Source organism: Sinocyclocheilus anshuiensis, unplaced genomic scaffold (assembly GCF_001515605.1).
Source record: "Sinocyclocheilus anshuiensis isolate Anshui unplaced genomic scaffold, SAMN03320099.WGS_v1.1 scaffold961, whole genome shotgun sequence".
Classification (NCBI taxonomy): domain Eukaryota; kingdom Metazoa; phylum Chordata; class Actinopteri; order Cypriniformes; family Cyprinidae; genus Sinocyclocheilus; species Sinocyclocheilus anshuiensis.
In genome coordinates this window covers 590,600-604,274 of record NW_015557049.1, presented here as the reverse complement: position 1 = coordinate 604,274, position 13,675 = coordinate 590,600, and the positions used below count along the sequence as shown (strand labels likewise).

Sequence of the window (13,675 nt, the reverse complement as noted above, 5' to 3'; positions counted from 1 at the left end):
TGGGTCTATTTTTAAAACTTATCATAGATTCTGAGAAACACATGCTAAATAGGTCAAGCTGGAACTCATCTATAACAGTCTTAACAATCACACAGTGATCCTGAACTCTGGCAGAAGAGATGAGTCATAGGAGACGCACACGAGAGGTGTTAGACAGACTTCAGAAACATTTATAGGGAAAAACTCAGAAAACTAATTTCCTATGCTTTTCTTTTGATTTTGTGCATGGTAAAATATGAACCAGACATGTTATTAAATTGTTGTGCTCTCAGTTTAAGACCTACATATAAAATAGACAGACAACAGTAAACGTCCAGCATACACCTCTCCTTTTCTGAAGATATTAGATTCTGTATTTGAATATTCCATTCATATAATAATTCTAATTTACATCTCTTCCTCATTCAGCATTTGGCTTCCTGGCACTGAATGTCTTGCATGTAACAGGGACTGATGGTTTGTATATGTGCATAAGTGACATTAATTCACTCACCTTTGCACGTGAAGCACTTGATGTGGAAGTGTTTGGCCTGCACTCGTAACACCTCTCCCTTGCACACCTCCCCACATTTAGCACAGCGTATCAAAGGCTTCTCCGTCTGGTGGTGAGCTTCCTGTGTATGGGCCACTTGCATAGGAAGAAAACAAAAGTTGACATGGTCTGTAACAGTACTGCAACAGTGCAAGTATGTGTGGAATATGAGCTGCTTGTGTAGAGCTACTGCATATAAAATACAATATTCCGTTCAGTAACACAGTCCATTTTGGTTTATATTACAAAAGCGAACTTAAGTACACTACTATGCAAAAGTTTATGGTCAGAAAGTTTATTTATTTTTATTTTTTTCAAAGATGCATTAAAATTATGAAAAGTGCAGTGAAGATGTTTCTAATGTTAAAAGAATATACAAAAATTATATTTCAAATAAATGTTGTTCTTTGGAACTTTCTATTCATCAAAGAATCCTGAAAAAAAAAAAAACTGTTTCCACAAAAATATTAAAGGGGTGGTTGACTGTTTTTTTTTTCTAGGCTTGATTGTTTTTATCCTGATTAAAGCTTTAATACAGTACGGCAACTGCACGCGCGTCCATGTATAACGCTTCTCATAGCTATGTGAAAATAAGTGTATAATTGTAACAGTTCATTGTTACAATTCAATTCACAGCAGCACAACTGTTTTCAGCATTTTCTGGAGACTGGAGTAATGATGCTGAAAAGGACTTTGCATCACAGGAATAAACTGCATTTTAAAATATATTTAAATAGAAAATAGTTATTTGAAATTGTAATAATATTTCACAATATTACTGTTTTTACTGTATTTTTGATCAAATTAATGCAGCCTTGGTGAGCAAAAGAAACAAAAGAAAAAAAAATTACCACAAACTTCTGAACGGTACTAGTGTACATTGTTGTACCTTAAAAATCATCATAAAATAGCTGTAAACAGGATTTTCAACAAGAAATCAAATAGCAAACAGTGCTGAAAACAAAGTCAGAAGACTGTATAAATGCATGTCTCTGCCTCCATTAAAATCCACACAGCAGATCCTGTACCTTCAAATATCCTTTTTAAAAATATCACCACATCACATCAAATGTCCACAAATCCTGATTATCAATTCTGCATTGAGACGTACTGCACAGATCCTCATTCCCCTGGAGAAAGAGTTCAGCACAGACTGAAACACACAAAGCTTTCACTGTTATTGATCTGCATTTGTTTTCCATTTATTTTGCATTCGTTTTTAAGCATCACTTTATCCAAAACATCCACTATTGTTATCCTCTACTCTATTTGTCAAGGTTCTTTATTGGCATTGATGGTTCCATGAAGAACTATTAACATCCATGGAATCTTTCCAATCCACAGAATGTTCTTTATAGCAGAATAAGGTTCTTCAGATTATTAAAATGTTCTTCACACTAAGAAAAAAGTGGTAGAACTGTTCACTGAAAGGATCTTTGGGCAACCCAAAATAGTTGTTCTGTGAAAACCCCCTTTTGGAGGCTTTATTTTTATGTGTACTCCATTCCAGCCCATTCCCCCTCTCAGTTGTGTCTACACTAATCCAGGAGGAGTGACTGATTCTGTCCCAGAGTGTTGAGCATCAAACACAGACAGTCCCCGTCACAGGGCCAGAGCAGCGCTGGATGTGTGTGCATGTGGACCAGTGCATGTGTGTTAGCTTGTACGAGTCTCGTGGGACATTCATTTCGCAGACGCACACTTTTTTCATACATATTTATGAGGAGAATCTCTTCCCCTGCCCCCTTACCATACCCTCTCCACCCTTCCGTCCCAGGCCAACAAAGCACTGGAAAGTGGGATCAGAGCCGTATCTCTCACTGCCAGAGCTAAAGCATCATTATCTTCAAAACATTCAGTATTCATGAAGACATCAATGAAATTACATTTAGAAACATTAAAATTCGGAACAAGTACAGTGAGATCAAATGTAAATGAACCAGTCTGTGAAGTGAAAAACTGCAGTTGATCTAATGGGACATTTCATGTTATTTTACAATAAAATACTGTAAAATGTAAATTTTTGAAGTGAAAAAGAACAGGGCATATGCTTATACTTTACAGAGAGATATTCTGGTCTCTAGATATGACCCAGGTCCTTATGGAAGCCGGTAAATATGTGACTTTATATCTCACAATTGCTTATTTCTCTCACATAACAGTTCTCAAGTCTACAAGCCGTATAAATGACTCACTAATGTAAAAAAACTGCACTGAGGGGTCTTACATGTATAGAAAAATCGAATGAGTGGTATAATGCAGAAGAGTAGATGACAGCTGCTGTACTTCAAGTACTTAATCCAAACTCTTATTGAAGCTTTCTAGAACACTTCCTCCACACAAGCAGGCATTTCTGCTGATTAAGCTCTGGTCAGAGGAGTTAACTTCCAGCTCTGAGAGCACACCATTACAGATATCACATCAGCATCACAGACACTACAGCTCGACTGACTCGCTCTCCTGACTACAGACAGCTGTCTTAACTGGGATGAAACGAGATTATGCATGAAATGGAATGCAATTCATTTCAAAAGAGTTTTGCACTGGTGTGTTGCTAAGCTAACAACACAATACTCCAATAACTACAGAAATGCACAGAATATTTTATCAATACTCACAACATTTGTCTGGATTCATCCATCGTTTTGGATTCATTTGTTTCCCTGAGCTCAATACAGTGCATTATAAGATTGGCTTCTCATGAAAGGTAGCCCTGTTGAAAACAATAGCATATGCTGGTATATTTTGAAGCAAGGCAGCTGGTTTGAGCTGGTTTAAGATGGTCATGTGCTGGCCCTAAGCTGGTTCTAAGCAACTAGCTCCTGCTCCTAGCTCCTGCCCAGAACCAGCTCATAACCAGCTTATTACCAGCTCAGGACCAGCTTGAACCAGTTCATGACCAACTAAGGACCAGCTTAAACCAACAAAAACCAGCTGCCATGCTTCAAAACATACCAGCATATGCTGTTTTTTCCACCTTAACATAGCATGGTATTAACATTAAATGCACCATTTTTTTGGACACTAGCATGATGGAAATAACATGGTATTCTTTTAAGAACTTAAATTCCAAGGTACACTACCATTCAAAAGTTTTTCTGTATTATTTGATGAATAGACAGAACAGCATTTATTTGAAATATAAATCTTTTGTAACATTACAAAAGTCTTTACTGTCACTTTTGAGTTAATGTTAATGTTAAGTTAATGCATCATTGCTGATAAAAAAGGATAACTAATTCACTTGGTAGAAACTAACTAAATGAAATGCCACCATGGGCACCAAGTTGTGCAAAATGAATAAAAGTGCACATGGTAGGTAAAAGAATTATGAATCATTTTAAGGACTTTTTTTTTACTTTTACATGGTGATTTTATATGACAATTTTAGCGCAGTGTTTGCTTCTCACTTCATGTACAAAAATATGGATCCAACATAAGCACTTGGTACTGCCACAGTACATTTAGTACGAACAGCTCATGTACATCCATATCTCAAACATTTTTATGCAGCAACCCAATACTGCAGTATTATATTATTACTTATTTGATACATATATCAAATTATCTACTAAATATGTTTTCAAATAAATCAATACCAAAAATCTACAAGGATAAAAATCTATAAGGACAAATCTTAAAATTGTTAACTTGGTTACTGTGTGTAAAATTTTAGTTCAAGTTGACCTACATGTTTGTGCCTACAAATCTACAACATTTTACACTTGCAGTCTTCCCTCTATAGTACTGAAAAAGACTGTATTCATTAGTCAAAGACACAATGCTGGAAATGAACCTGAACTCTGCGTCTCTGCAGATGAACTGCGGCAGGGATGAGACATCTTTAAAGAGACACCCTAAAAGCGAGAGGCCACTGCAAGCGAGACACAACAATGGACTTAACCTTCCTGTGAGCGTTGCTATGGCGACGGGTGCGGGCTGCGCGTGTCTACCTCATGCTTTTGGGTCCCATTTAAAACTGAAACAACAGTAACGGCAGGAGACGTGCCGCTATTAAACAATCCCACAATCTATGACCAGCAGCTCTGATCAAATAACCTGTAGACCTGACAGGTACGACTGCAGCACAAAGCGACTCTATCTCTTATATAACAGTTCCTGTGATTCAAATTGATCACACACAGCAGCTAAAGCCAAACATGGTGCAATCAGGAAAAAACTAAGATTATCAACCTGTATTTAACCAATACAGCATCAGAATCACCTTAACTAAGAAGTGAGATAATTCAGCATCTCTGCAGATAAAGAACAGCATGTGATTCTCATGATGCATTTCTGGTAAACCTTTTGAAAGTGACTATTTACTCTTAACAGTGTGAAACGTGACCACACTAATATATAGATGGTCAGTTACTCTCACCAAAACACACACTCTTAATTACCTTTCTTCTTGACCATGACCATCAGTGGTAAGTGAAGATGAATCAATAATCAGCCCTGGTGGAGTTGTATCCAGTGAGATGAGAAATGCAGCATTAAAAAGCTGAACAAAAAATCCAGTGAACTAATATGGATGATTAAAAGAGGAATATGTAAATGACAGAAAGCTAAACGTGTCCTGTAACAACAGAGGCAGGCAGGCGCGTGCCTGCTCCCCTGTACCCCTCTGTCTCCTCCTACCGCCCCCACCCTCCCTCCATCCATCCGTCCCATCCCCCTTTCTGTCTCATTAATCCAAGGACTTGCCCATCTTCCTCTGCAGTCTGGAAGTTACTGGCAGAATTTATGACTATAGCTGCCAATTTGGCTTGATTAAGCTACATTAAAAAGCTTAAACAGTTCAGATTAAAAAAACATTTTACATTTTATGGCAACATTTTTTGGTATATAAACTATGGTTACACCGAATGACATTTTATTGGGTGTCTTTTGTAAATCATGGTAAAAATGTGTGACAGTTGTTATTTTTTGCTCAGAAAAAAAAAAGGAACAGGACATTCTAATATCCATAGAAAAAAATAAACTTAAAGCTGTATTAAACTTTTATTATTTTGATGCTTGAAAACACCTTTTTGGTCAAAATATTCAATTATAGACTAATATTAAATGTAAATATTCAAGGTAAATTTATAATAATAATAATAATAATAATAATTTTAGATTATTATTATTAGAATAATTTCTTAGACACTAACATCAGCAAATGGAATAAAAAATAGTAATAATTAAAAAACAAAATGTTTTTTTTTATTATTCCCAAAGAGGTTTCCCAAACATTCACTGCGTCACTGGTTAAACAAAACATTCATTCAACCTACAAATGGCTTCCACATATTAAGCACAATACAATACAATTAAAACTGAATAAAATCACACTCTTCACCTGTCAATGTTTATTTTAAAATGTTAAATGTATTTATTTTCTAAAATACTACAAATAAATAATTAATAAAAGCATTTAAATAAATAAAAAAAATTAAACTAAAAATATTCTTCATTACAAAAATCATGTGCTCAACACATGGTGCTGGTCAAAAATAACTAAATGGCCAAGTCAGCAACTGTGCAGGGGACGACCAGCCTTGTTGGGACAGTATCCTTGCAGATCACACAGGCTTGTCTGGATCATGACAGCAGACATGACATGATCTGGTTTTAATCCACCATGAATATCCCTGTGATTAAGCTGTGACGATCCTATTAGCCTCATCACGGTTCAACAGCTGTCTGAGTGACACTCAGTCTCAACTACATCAGCAGAATGGACTCATGATGAAATAAAACATTCTGCAAGCAACATATAAACAAACTGCAAATATTTCATTATAGTAGAAGTTCCACTAGTGACTGTTTTTTTAGAGGGCTCTTAAAAGCATGAAATTTACTTTTTCTGTCTGCTGCCGTTCATTTTGTTCATGCCGTTTTGAACACCACAATAGCAGCACAGCATAGAAACAACTCAAACAACTGCATAGCAGTATTGATACACAAGCAGCTATACTGAAAATACAGAAATGTCTGTAGACATTTCTGTTTGTTAAAATTAGTACAATAATTTCAGAAGCATAAACCAAAAAGTAGAATGCACTTTTCTGATTGTGAATATCTGGTTAACTTGCTGCTAAGTGCCAAAAAGTCAAAGATTTGACATCACTAACCTGGAAATGATTATTTCTTCTTCAAAAGCACTTACTCAACACTGTAAACACAGCTTAACTTCCAGGTGGATCTCCAAAAGCAATCAGAATGAATCAGAAGATTTCAGACAGTTTTCCCCCCGTGCGAGACGCATCAGGCAGTCAGTGAATGGACAGTGTGTTGGTGTGCCATCTAAAGTTGAGACCGGATCAGAGGGAACTTGAGGATCATCAACCTTAGAAAGCAGCTTGACTTCAGAACACTTCCTTCACATGCCTAGAAGCATCAATGGACACTTTTCCATAAGTAAAAACGTACTTCACCTCATCCTAGACTGGTTTAGTGCATAGCCAGCACATTTCTAATAGCCAAATACTGTGGAGAACTAAATTTATGTGACTGCTGCTCTAGTCTGAAGTCTCATTCATTCAGTTCTGCATCCAGTTTAGATCTTAAAATTGTTTCACATGCGTCAAACTCAGTGCAATTTGTTTGAATGACTATGCAAAAGCACTGCACTGTTAAATAATTATGACTCATTGTTATTTACATAAGAGCATTTTCATTGATTTGTCATCCCATTAACTTTTCCAATAACACTGCTGTAAGACTCCACACTTAGTCTGCCCTTCTCAGATGACCCTGTAAAAGCTCTTAGTTCTCCAATGTATGTCAGGAAGTAAACTCCTCTCCCTGGGCCAAGCAGATCTATATGGTATAATCTGGAATGCAAGGCTGAGGAAAATGCAATTTGAAAATAAAGCGACAAATATGCAGTTATGGGCTGTTTGTACAGGACGAGTTCCAGCTAGATGGAGCACAATGCAATGAAAGAAAGGTAGCAAGAGATGCTTTTCAACTCCCTTTAACTTGACACATCCTACAAACGTAAAAAGAAATATATACATTGAGCTGAGCAATGTTGTTTCATTGTCACCATTATCTACAAGAGACATAATTACAATGGCAATAGACAGTTCAAAAGTTTGGGGTCGGTTTTGAAAGAAGTCTGTTATGCTTATTAAGGCTGCATTTATCTGATCAAAAATACAGTAAAACTGTAATATCTATGACATTATTATTACCATATAAAATACATTAAAAATGATAATGTAAAAGTTGAACTTTCAGCATCATTATTTCAGTGTCTTACTTCAGTGTCACACGATCCTTCAGAAATCATTCTATTATCTTGATTTGCTGTTCATGAAACATTTCTTATTATTATCAATGTTGAAAACCATTGTGTTGTGAAAATATGTTTTGGCAAAACCATTATACATTTTTTCTTTACTTTTTTCAAGATTCTTTGATGAGATGAATAAATAAAAAGTTCTGAATAACAGCATTTATTTGAAATAGAAATATTCGGCAACATTTTTTTAAATGTCCATTGCTCTAGTGTTTTGTACAGCTTAATGTATCGCTTACATATTCATTTGTAAATGATGTTCATATGTTCATAGTTTCTGCTTATAGTATACATACACTATTACATAATCCATCTGTATAGTATGTTCATAGTACACTTATCTGTATATCATGCTGATAGTATTTAAAAAGCTGTAAATTATGTCCATAGTACTGCCTTAACTGTATATTTATTGTACATTTGTAACATATTGGAGACACAGTATATCCTGTACTTACTGCTTATTGCACTTCTGGTTAGATGCTAACTGCATTTTGTTGCCTTGTACCTTACATGTGCAATGACAATAAAGTTGAATCTAATCTAATCTTAATGTCTTTAACACTCTAATGTCACTTTAATGCATCCTTGTTTTTTTTGTTTTTTTTCCCCAAAAAACTTACTGACTCGAACATTTTGAACAGCAGCCTAAATAAAAAACGATTTCCTTAAAAAAGCAAAATGAAGTTCCTCTTCCACAGGCCACTGGTCAATATGTGTAAATCTTTACCCAAACAAGAGCAAATCCCAAGAAATCCAAAAACTGAGGAAATCTGACATGCTGGATTTGTCTGATGGTTCTCTTGTAATACTAAAGGCTTTTTGGTTGCCTCAAGCATGCCTGAAGAAGTTTACAGTTACATAAAACTTAAACTCAATTTCAAAAATGAGTAACAATCATTTTTGACATCCGTGTACTGATTAATACATTGCATAATGCTCTATCCTCGTCATAAACACTCACAAAAGTTTTGTGTGTCAAGATGTTTCCTGGCACTAGATGAGAACTACCTCTTGATTAGCATAATGAATTAATTCATTCCACCCTATTAACAGCATGTAATCCCTTTTTAGCAACTGAGACATTCACTTTCATGATCTGCTTTAGCACACTTACAACCAGTGGAAACTCACAGCACAGAGCGCCACTAACATGAGCGAAGCATTTCTACTGAACGGAAGGGTTGAGCAGCTATTATACATCTGTTTGGGCAGGATGATCTCATTCATATTTATACACAAATTGTACATTTCTTGTACAATTGTATGTATAATGTCAGTCACTTTAAAATAAAATAAATAAAAAAATAAAATCAATCAATCAATCAATCAATCAAGTCCACCTATTGCAACTAAAAATATAAGCTGCTGCCTTAAATTTGTAAGTATAATCAAATTGGTTGTCATTTCAACTTAAAACTTCAACTTAAAAACTAGAAAAAAGTTGAATTTCATGCTTTATAACTTGAAAATTGCACAACTTAATTCTACTTAATGAAATTGCTATATATAGAGAGAGAGATTTAGATATATTTAGAGAAAGACAAAAACAAAAGATATAAAAGTTTGTGTCACTCTTTATACATATATATAAAAAATGTATAATGTTAAAGTAGCCTAAATGTTACATTGATTAAATGTGATGGTATTAAATAATTGTATGCAATCAAAAATATATATAGCACAATCAATTTAAGAAATTCTTCAATTTACTAAGTCAAAGGGATTGCTTAGAATTTTGCGAGAACACTGCAGATTTGTAAAGTTGAACATATGTTAAAAGATTCATGTTTTGGAAGCTGTTGAAATATTCATAAAAAATGTAAGTGAGCTATATTTTACATATGCAAATAAATGAATACTAATGAGATCATGTTGGAGGCAAAGACAACATAACACACTAAGTTTCTTAATGTACAATTAAACTGTACAGTTACTGTTGGTCTAAATTTGACTGGTTTCTGGAGCAAAACTGATCTAAATTAAATTCAGCTTACTTGTGTTTTATGCAATAAACAAGACGTGTGATATGAAGAAAAATATCAACATAAAGTGCAACCCTTCACCAGTTTCCATAGCTGTTCATACCAGGTGTCAGGCTCTCAGTCAAGTAATAGTCTTCAGGGTTGATGAACGGCAGCTGTTGCATCACAGACTCTTTCGGGATGAGGTACAACACTTCTGCCACACGTCCATCCTCTATGACAGATATGCGTTTGACAGAGTTTGTGCGTTTGATCCGGGTGCGATCCACATGCTGACTGCGTCCTGAGCCGCAGAGCTTTCCCAGGCTGTTCAAAGTGGGAAGGGAAGGCATGTCCAAAAATACACAAACTAGGCCAAAAATGCTTAGGAATTAGTCTTTTCCACAATAGACTGAATAGCCAGGCTAAATGATAACCGATGATCTTCCAAAAAGCCCTTTGACTCAGCGGTCAGAGGTCACGTACCAGCAGGTGAGTCTGCAGAAAGGGCCAAACTCCAACCAAAAGACCTCTGATCTTCAGATTAACAAATCTTAAATCTTCAACCAAATGTGCTCTCGTCCCGATTAAGTGATTGCCAGATGTAATGCTCCTCACCTGAAAATGATACGCCTTACCTCTGCTTCAGGTGAAGACCACAGGTGAACCCCATGCCAGAGTGGAAAGTAAGAAGTGGTTCAAATAGCTCCTTGCCTTCTCCTAAGCGGATTAACCCTGACGTCTACTCTGTGATTATACCTTGGATGGGCCAAGCAATGCCACCATAGCAGCTGCAATGGTACAAGCTACTTGGTGAGAGTTTGCCGACACAACTAAAAATACTCTCTTCTTAATCCAAATCAAGAATGGTCAGCGTTTAGACAATTCCCTAGCACTGTCTGCTTTCTATTAATACACTCTTAAAAATAAAAGCCCTTTATTGGCATTTATGGTTCAATGAAGAACCTTTAACATCCACAGAACCTTTCAATTGCACAAAATGTTCTTTATAGTGGAAAAAGATTCTTTAGAATATTAAAATGTTCTTCCCAAAAATTGTTCAAGAACTGTTCACGGAAAGGTTCTTTGGGGAGCCCAAAATGGTTCTTCTATGGCATTGCTGCAAAACCCTCCTTTATTTTTAAGAGTGTACAACCGAAATGTAATGCACAAGATTAGCTGGAAATACATCTGTGCAGATTCTGAGAGATATAGATCAGTAATAATCCCATAAACTCCTTTCAATTTTTTATCACAGGATTTTCTAATTTAGAAAGTCTAATTTCCAAAGTAAAGCCCATCAGAATGAAATTCAATCTGATGTAACAACAAAAAAGAGACTATATTGCAGCAATAAACAAAATGTTATTTTTTCCATATATGCATGCAGATTCTGTATTTTTGAGCAATACATTTTGTACTATTATTAATATAAACGCAATGCATAAACAGAGCTAAAATAAGAAAGCAAACTACTGTAGCCCAAATAATGTCTTGTGAGTCTAAAATGAGATTAGAGATGCAACAACCATTGCAAATTCATGAATCCCACCCACACCTCTCCAGTTGTTCCTTCACATGGAGGAAATAGGTGAGAACATATGGCCGTTAATCAACACAGACTCGTCTCTCTGGAAAAAAAAAAGAGTCTGTTTATGCTATTGGGGATTGTCTCTTATACATACAGTATGTCTCTTTTGTTATGCAGTCATTGCAATCAGAGAAAACAAGAAACATCCGTTATTTATTATAATAACTTGAATGTGCACATAGGAATATTTTCATGAGATTTTCACATAGCTTTTCGTTTATTTTGACCTTCATCGAATATTGTAACTACAGCTAAATGTTCTGTCATGCTGCCTGGTGAACCTTCATTATTATTTTTAATTTTAAACCTTACTGCCAACTTAACAGTTGGTGGTAAGTAGAATTAGAAAGAGCTTTCAGAAGTGATTGCATCCAGCCAATGTAAAAGTAAAGTATAGAAAAGTATAGAATATTACTTTTACTAGATCATCATCATGAAATGAATAAAGATATACTTACAGTTTATATTATATTATTCATTATATAATAATTTATTAGGTAACACTTTAGTATATGGACCAATTATCACTATGAACTACTTGCTTATTAGCATGCCTATTATTAACATATTGGCTGTTTATTAGTACTTATAAAGCACATATTCTGTATATGACCATATTCTACATCCCTAATCCTACCCAATACCTAAACTTAACAACTACCTTACTAAATATTAATAAGCAGCAAATTAGGAATTGAGGCAAAAGTTGTAGTTAATGGTTTGTTACTAGTGAGAATTGGATCTTAAAATAAAGTGACAAGTTATTATAATAATACAAATATTTAATAATACAAAATGCAACCAGAGCACATAACCTTTTGTAACACCCACATCCAAACAAGATCTGATAAAAACTAGTTCAGTAAATGACATTGACATTTATAATTTGCAATTCAAACATTGCTTAGGAAACTAATCCTGTCCAAGAGTACTTTAGTCACTGTCATTGACTGAGATAATTCACCAAATGCTAATAAATCCTGGAGAAATGCACTAACCTACAGCCTTTATGAAATTACATGAAGAATCAAATTTAACAACAGACGTGTGCTGCTCTGACAGACCCCGCGTGTTCCAAAACAGACACAGGCTGTGTTCCAAAACCTACAGAGATGCCTACATAAGCAGCATTTCAAGAAAGGTTGTTCAAAAAGGTAATCTAGCTTTCTTTTGGCCAAACTGCTGCATCATATTTGTCATTGACAGAGAAGGTAATTCCGTAATGCAAAACTTTACTGAAAAATCTGGATGAAGGACACAGTTTATGATATATATTTTTGTGTGAGTAGACATTTACAATTCATTAAAAAAAAGAAAAAGAAAGAAAGAAAGAATCATGGAAAAATGGAACTTCATGTTCAATATTTGTGTCGCATTTAATATTTTCGAATATTTAATAATATCTTATAACATTGTAGCTCACTAGGTTTTCGAAAAGAGCCTCAAAGGGTTTTGCAGATGCTGCAGATTTTATAACAGATTAAGGAGGATTATTTTTTTGCATGTAATCTTTAAACTGTAAAATATTGAACATAATTTACATCAACTGAAAATTAGATTCTAAAGGGAGGGGGAAAAGAGATGGATTTAGATTGATTGAGATGGAAGAAGGTTAGAGAGAGAGAAAGAGGGATGAACTTGTGTTTCTGGTGATGTTCCTCTGCTTCTGAGTGATAATGGGCTTCATGAATAATAGAGCTCTGCTGTTCTGTTATATGAAGCTCTCTTCCGATCTCTCTTAAATCCTTGGACATGACTCATGCACTGCCTTGACCTCAACATGAAAAGTGTTTCTAAAAACGTATAGCAAGATAGTGGGGAATGTCCCAATAAACACTTTACTGTCTCTGAATGCTCTTGGTGAATATAAATTAGTACAAACATGGCAGTCAAATGCATTGGACAATGTTGATGCTAAAATGTTAAAAGTTAAAAAAATGCCTTCAGGCTAAGATGGTTGACCGATAGGGGTTTGAAGAAGGTTTGAAGAGCATGCCGAAGAAAATGCACAGAGCTTATTTAGCCAATCAGAAACTCAGCTTGTGCATTTTGGACTGCTGACATCAGATTTGACATGTCTTTGGAAAGAGGTTAGAAAAATGGCTAAATCACTTTAAAGGGTTAGTTCACCCAAAAATGAAAATTAGCCCATAAATTACTCACCCTCAAGTCATCCTAGGTGTATATGACTTTCTTCTTTCAGACGAATCCAGTCGGAGTTATGTAAAAAATTGTCTTTGATCTTTCAAGCTGTTTAATGCCACTCAGCGGGTGTTGCATGCATCAGTCCAAAAGAA

The 13,675-nt window shown here is 35.2% G+C and overlaps 1 protein-coding gene across 6 annotated transcripts in view; it reads right to left on the bottom strand.

Annotated features, from left to right (window-relative positions):
• The window catches only part of ablim1a (actin binding LIM protein 1a), a 42,843-nt gene that overhangs the window by 27,114 nt on the left and 2,054 nt on the right, over positions 1-13,675 (bottom strand). For 4 of the 6 annotated variants that reach the window (XM_016470929.1, XM_016470930.1, XM_016470933.1 and 1 more), the window contains exons 1-2: positions 9,912-10,140; positions 494-628 (exon numbers count right to left, since the gene is read on the bottom strand). In XM_016470929.1, coding sequence (XP_016326415.1) covers positions 494-628; positions 9,912-10,140 — 364 coding nt within the window. Of the gene's footprint in view, positions 1-493; positions 629-4,935; positions 5,126-9,911; positions 10,141-13,675 lie in introns of those variants that run through there. The other 2 variants (XM_016470934.1, XM_016470932.1) reach the window with 2 other exon arrangements.